Source organism: Zea mays, chromosome 1 (assembly GCF_902167145.1).
Source record: "Zea mays cultivar B73 chromosome 1, Zm-B73-REFERENCE-NAM-5.0, whole genome shotgun sequence".
Lineage (NCBI taxonomy): Eukaryota > Viridiplantae > Streptophyta > Magnoliopsida > Poales > Poaceae > Zea > Zea mays.
The window spans coordinates 171,538,395-171,543,983 of record NC_050096.1 but is presented as its reverse complement, the minus strand read 5'-3'; the positions used below and the strand labels follow the sequence as shown (position 1 = coordinate 171,543,983).

At 44.0% G+C, this 5,589-nt stretch overlaps 1 protein-coding gene across 2 annotated transcripts; it reads left to right on the top strand.

The window, feature by feature from the left end:
- Window positions 1-1,797: 1,797 nt before the first annotated feature.
- On the top strand, window positions 1,798-4,549 carry LOC100272440 (FAD/NAD(P)-binding oxidoreductase family protein). Of its 2 annotated transcripts, XM_020547392.2 has the most exons (8): window positions 1,798-2,159; window positions 2,236-2,508; window positions 2,794-2,920; window positions 3,255-3,316; window positions 3,413-3,643; window positions 3,746-3,867; window positions 3,958-4,096; window positions 4,244-4,549. In XM_020547392.2, exons 1-8 carry the CDS (start codon window positions 1,854-1,856, stop codon window positions 4,403-4,405), a joined length of 1,422 nt encoding a protein of 473 aa, XP_020402981.1. In that variant the 5' UTR covers window positions 1,798-1,853; the 3' UTR covers window positions 4,406-4,549. The 2 variants fall into 2 exon arrangements, with proteins under 2 accessions (XP_020402981.1, NP_001140386.1); NM_001146914.1 differs by having other exon boundaries at window positions 1,810-2,159; window positions 3,255-3,643; window positions 4,244-4,543.
- The last annotated feature ends 1,040 nt before the right edge of the window (window positions 4,550-5,589 follow it).

Genomic DNA, 5,589 nt, shown 5'->3' with positions numbered 1-5,589 from the left:
ATCAGTCGTGGTCACAGTCATGAGCGGCTCAGACATTCACATGAGTAATTTATGGAACTAAACTTAATTTGTCATAAGAATTGCATTGTGGGATTTATTATTAATTTTGATCTCTTATTTATTTAAGTTGGTATCTACTTATACTTAGTAACTTCTAATAAAACTTTAACCAACTTTAAAAGCAATGCTCAGCTTTAACCATCTTCTTTGATAAGCCTTACACTTCACATAAGCCCATACCGTAAGTGAGCTCATGCACATTATTCCCCACAACTTGTTGAGCGATGAACATATGTGAGTTCACCCTTGTTGTACTCACATTTCCCCCATGTCAAGAGCAGGGTACTACAGGATAAGGCATATGAAGGATGTCGCGATGAGTTCGTGAGAGGTCTAGACCGCCGTCTTCCAGTCAACTATGGTTGCTGGATCGTTGTCTATGCACGATGTAATTATTTAGTTATTTTGTACAGAACTCCTATTATGTAGTAAAGACATTTGTTTCTATTCCACGAGTCATCATATGTGTGAGACTTGATCCTAGCACACATTTGATTCGCGCCCAGGTTTGTCCCTTAAATCCGAGTGTGACACCATTTCATCTGTTCCTTTATATTGTTGTATTTATCTTAAACTATATGGTTTCCATAATTTTCTAAGTCTACATGAAGCTACCCATTCTTAGTTGCTTGGCTTTGTCATTGTCACTCCTAAAGCGGTATTGTCAATCTTCTTTCAATACAATAATACACAACTTTAGCCTTTATTTGAGCACTATGGAATATCATCAAGTTTGATATGTTAATAAACCTTCATATGCTTCTCATTTCTCTTAATGCAATATACTCAACACGTAGCAAACTTAGTAGACCTTTAATTGTTGACCTTCAATTTACTAAAACCCATAAAAAATTTACTAAAACCCATAAAAGAACTAGATGCACTTATAGATACATTATTTTTGCCTACAACATAAGGGTTAACCACATAATATACTTAACCATAAAATCCATATGATGAATTTTCATCATTTTTTATTTCTTCTTCATAAATGCTTTTAATGAAACAATTATGATCTTCTTGACAATGTAAAAGAAAACTCGGTTAAAGTAAGAGAAGTTATGTCAATTTTTATATTAGTTTAGAGGAAATAAGTAGGGCTGGAAACGACTCAAGCTGAGTTCGATGCGGCTCGGTTTGGCTCGATCGCATTGCGAGCTGGAAGATATGGCTTGGTTCGGCTAGGGCTTGTTCCAGCTCGCGAGCCACCACATAAGTCACATTTAAAGTATAAAATATATAATTTTATTATCTATAAAATTAAAAATATATTCTAAAAATCCAGCAACATATTTTAAACTATATCTAGCATTAAGTTAATAATAATAAAATAAAAAATAAATAACATAATAATATAATAGTGTAACAATATAGCACTCCCCGCAAATCGGCTTGGGTTCACTCAAGCTCGGCTCATAGAGGCTTGCAAGCCTGAATAAGCCCAGAGCTAAGCCTGATTTTGTGGCTCCCTCAAAGATCGAGCTAGTGAGCCTGAGCCGGCTCACCAGCCTCGGCTTTTTTTCCTAGGACTAGAAATAAGCATCCAAATCGAATTGACAAGAATTTGAACTAGGTGACACCGACAAGACCAAAGAGGCAAAGACAGGTAACCAAAATAGATGATATTGGTTGATCTGGTTTAGACCGTTAGATTGCAATCTGATGGTTCACTTCATCCACTGCCATCTGTCAATTGAAGAAGTAAAGAAATCCAACCCCGTAATAATAAACAGATAACGGCCCCGTTCGCGCAATCGCGCTCCCGCATTTCGTCGAGCAGGTGTGAATTTGTGATGCCGCCGTCTCCTATCGTCCTCCCTGCCACCGCGCTGCCGGCGGCCCGCCTCGCCAGAGTGGTGGCCGCCTCCGAAAGCGGAGGCGCGACTCCTCCGAGGGCGTCCCCTCGGCGGGGGCGGCGCGGCAAGCCCGGGTTCTCTCGGCGTTCGGCAATCAAGAAGAGCTTCCACCAGGAGCAGGTCGTGTTCTCCACTCCCGTCTCCACCGACCCCACCGTTGCCGTCATCGGAGGCGGCGCTTCCGGCCTCTCCTGCGCAACTTCCCTCGCCGCCCGCGGCGTCCGCTCCGTCGTCTTCGATACGGTTCGTACCGCTCCCCTCCCCTCCACACCATCCACTAGCGCGGGAGGCTCACCGCACATGCTCGCTGCTGATGCAGGGGATGCATGGCCTAGGGGGAAGGATGGCGACTAGGTTCGTCGACGGAGGCAAGCAGCTGGTGTTCGACCACGCGGCACAGTTCTTCACCGCGAGCGACGAGAGGTTCCAGAGGCTAGTCAACGAGTGGCTCGACAGAGGGCTGGTCCGTGAGTGGAGCGGTTTGATCGGCGAGCTCGAAGCCGGCGGCTGTTTCAGGCCCATACCTTCGTTGACACCGAGGTACATCGGTGTGAATGGGATGCGCCCACTTGCAGATGCAATGCTGCCTGAGGTATATCTGATCAGCTCCACCTTTTTCAAGCTCCATGGAAGTGCAGTGCAGTAGTATGAAGTGATCCATATTCATTGCTATCCAGTCACTTGCACATCCCCATGAATTCACCAAACATTCCACATCATATCCTGCTCTAGGGACTTGTCCTGATTTTGTTCTCAGAGTTCAGTCCAAGTAGCTTGAAGTTATAACTCAATGGTTTTGCGGAACCTTTTCTATTCAGTTCTTGACTTGACCGATGAATGTCAGTCCCATTGCTGAGTTGCATGTTGCATTCTGCAGACTGATATGATTAAAGTTTTGAGGCCTTGTTGGATAAGCAAACTTGAGCCGTTCAATGGTTTGTGGCGCTTGTTTGAGAATGAAAAGCCTCGCGGTGAATACGATGCAGTTGTGATAGCTCATAATGGTCAGTACAAACTTCTTTCAAAATTGGAAAAAAATATTGTTTCTGTAGGCAAAGCATGGTTACATGTTTTTGCTCAGTGTTTGGAAGTTAGGCAGTAAATTTCTGAAGTTCAGACTTTTCAATTATGTTTTCTCTCTATAGCTCCACATGTTTTATGTAAGCCCGATGGCCTACATTATTGAATAAAATAGCACAAATGATAACAAAATATTGCCTAATTATCACATTGGTATAATGACTTTTTTTTTCTGTGTCATGTCGACATTTATACATCCACCCAATATTCTAAGTGACATCGTATTCCTAGCTGATCCTTCTGTTACGCATTGATCAGGGAAATGTGCCAACCGTCTGCTCTCTACATCAGGATTGCCATTACTAACAAAACAAATGAAGGTTCCATGGTTTTACTATTGCAATAATTTTTTAACTCATGAGGCATATATCCTTCTATTCCTATTGCTTACCAAGTTTCCCGCGGTCAATGATCAGAGACTAGAGCTCAGTTCTGTCTGGGCTCTCCTTGCAGCATTTGAAGATCCTCTTCCGATTCCACTTCTTGATTCCAATGCAGCATTTGAAGGAGCATTTGTGAGAGATGTGGATTCTCTCTCTTGGATGGGCAACAATACCCGCAAACTTTTTCCAATGCAGACAGGCGCACCCGAGTGCTGGACATTTTTCAGTACTGCTGCTTATGGAAAAAGAAACAAAGTTCCACAGGTCGCTTGTTTGTTGCAATTTACATGTTATAACAGAATAAAGATCCCAAGTTATTTCAGCTTATAGGTCAACGTCTTAAATGGATTAAGCTGTTAATTTCAGGAAAATATCCCAAAACTCACTGCAGAAAAGGTGAAGGAAGACATGCTTGGAGGAGTAGAACATGCTTTAGGGTTATCCGAAGGATCTCTTCAGCAACCAATTTACACAAGAGTGCAGTTATGGTATAACAAATCCATTCCTTGAATCTTTTACACTTCTATACTCCTCCACTGAGTTAAAAAACACAAGTACAATTGACGTTGAAATCACAGGGGTGCAGCTCTGCCCATGAACACTCCAGGAGTACCATGCATATTTGATCCCCTAGGGCGAGCAGGCATCTGCGGCGACTGGCTTACTGGCTCAAGCATAGAAGCAGCTGTTTTAAGCGGGATGTCGCTCGCAAACCATGTAAAATTCAGATATCCCTCGCTATTTTTATAACATTCTACATCACATCTGTCACTAATAAGAAGCTTGTTATAGTTGACTAAATGAAAATAAAGGTTAGTTCAATTGCTAATGTTGATAGCTTTTTTGTTTGCGATGACAATTCAGATAGCTGACTACTTCGTGAGCACCCAAGATCGGCCTGAAGAGTTTGCGATTGGTGTGCACGACGACCTAAATGCAGTTGAAGGGCATGATATCGGTCAGTTTCCTGGGTTAGACACTCAGACACCACAAGTAGCCGAAGCTCAGCTAACACCGAGCATATGATTTATTTTGTACTGATCGTTAGTTTGTAAGATGAGCTGATTTTGTTCTCTCTCCTTTTTTTGGTTGGAAAACATGCAAAATGTACATACATGTATCGTCGATGTAGAATATTTCTCAGAATCTGATGTTGTTGTGCTTACTTTCTGTCTGAAGTTTTCTCCTCGTGGATTTAAATACAACATAACAGTAACCACAGCTATCTGAAATATCTCAGCAAAAGAAATTTGGTGACAAATTAGAAGAACAGCCAGCAATTCTTTCGCCTTATTTATTATTTATACCACTATACCAGGCCGCCAACAACAAATCAAGGGATTTGCTAAACTGAATACAATGCCATCTTTGGACCAGTATCTTACACAGTTTCTTTTGATGGTACGTTTTTTTTAAAGTCATTGCAGATTTCCAGTGCTATGAAACAAACTTGAAATTGGCATTATTCAACCGCCAATGCTAGAACAACTAACAATAGCAGTATTCAAGTGTATAATAACCAAATAAAACTTGTGCAAGCAAGAGACTTGCACAAGTAGACATAAGCTCGCTGCGGCTACAACAAATCTCTACTACTTATTAAGGCTGTAAGGTTAGTCTGCCGTTCTAAATCTTAGTCGTCTGTTCTACCGTTCAGTGATCTAAGCCGCCCGATCCTGCGGCATCGTCCGCTCAAATAATCCTACCCACTAGCCCCGCAAACATCCTCTCACCCAAAATTGTCGCCCCCCGCTTGCGCAAAAAGCATCGCGCCCGGGCTCTCCTCCCCCAAATCTGTCCGCATGCAAGTGTCACACCCGCCACCCCGATGTCCATCGTCTGAGCCCGCACGCATACGTCGTCGCCTGCCTCGACGTTCGCCGGAGCGGACGATGCGCACGGGCTCTCCTCTGCTACGTCGCCGCCTGCCTCGAGGTTCGCTTGAGCGGACGATGCGCCTGAGCTCTCCTCCGACGATTCTGGCCGCATGCAAACACCACCCCCCTCGCCCCTGCCTCCAACGAACCCCCACTCCGCTCGCGCCGAAATCATCGCGTTTTCGCCCACGCCGTCGGATGCTGCACCAGCCACCATCCGCCTCCCTCCCCACAACTACTGCCTCCATTTGTGCGTTCACATCTTCTCCCTAGCAACTGCTTCTGTCGTCTCCACCACCGTCCCCACGTTCTCCTCGCTCCGCCTCTCGCGCC

Bases quoted from the DNA above. Each gene is read 5' to 3' on its own strand.
- LOC100272440 (NM_001146914.1), top strand. From the start codon at position 1,854: ATGCCGCCGTCTCCTATCGTCCTCCCTGCCACCGCGCTGCCGGCGGCC. The intron at 2,160-2,235 runs GTTCGTACCGCT...CTGCTGATGCAG, and splicing joins GCTCCGTCGTCTTCGATACG to GGGATGCATGGCCTAGGGGG. The intron at 4,097-4,243 runs GTAAAATTCAGA...ATGACAATTCAG, and splicing joins GGATGTCGCTCGCAAACCAT to ATAGCTGACTACTTCGTGAG.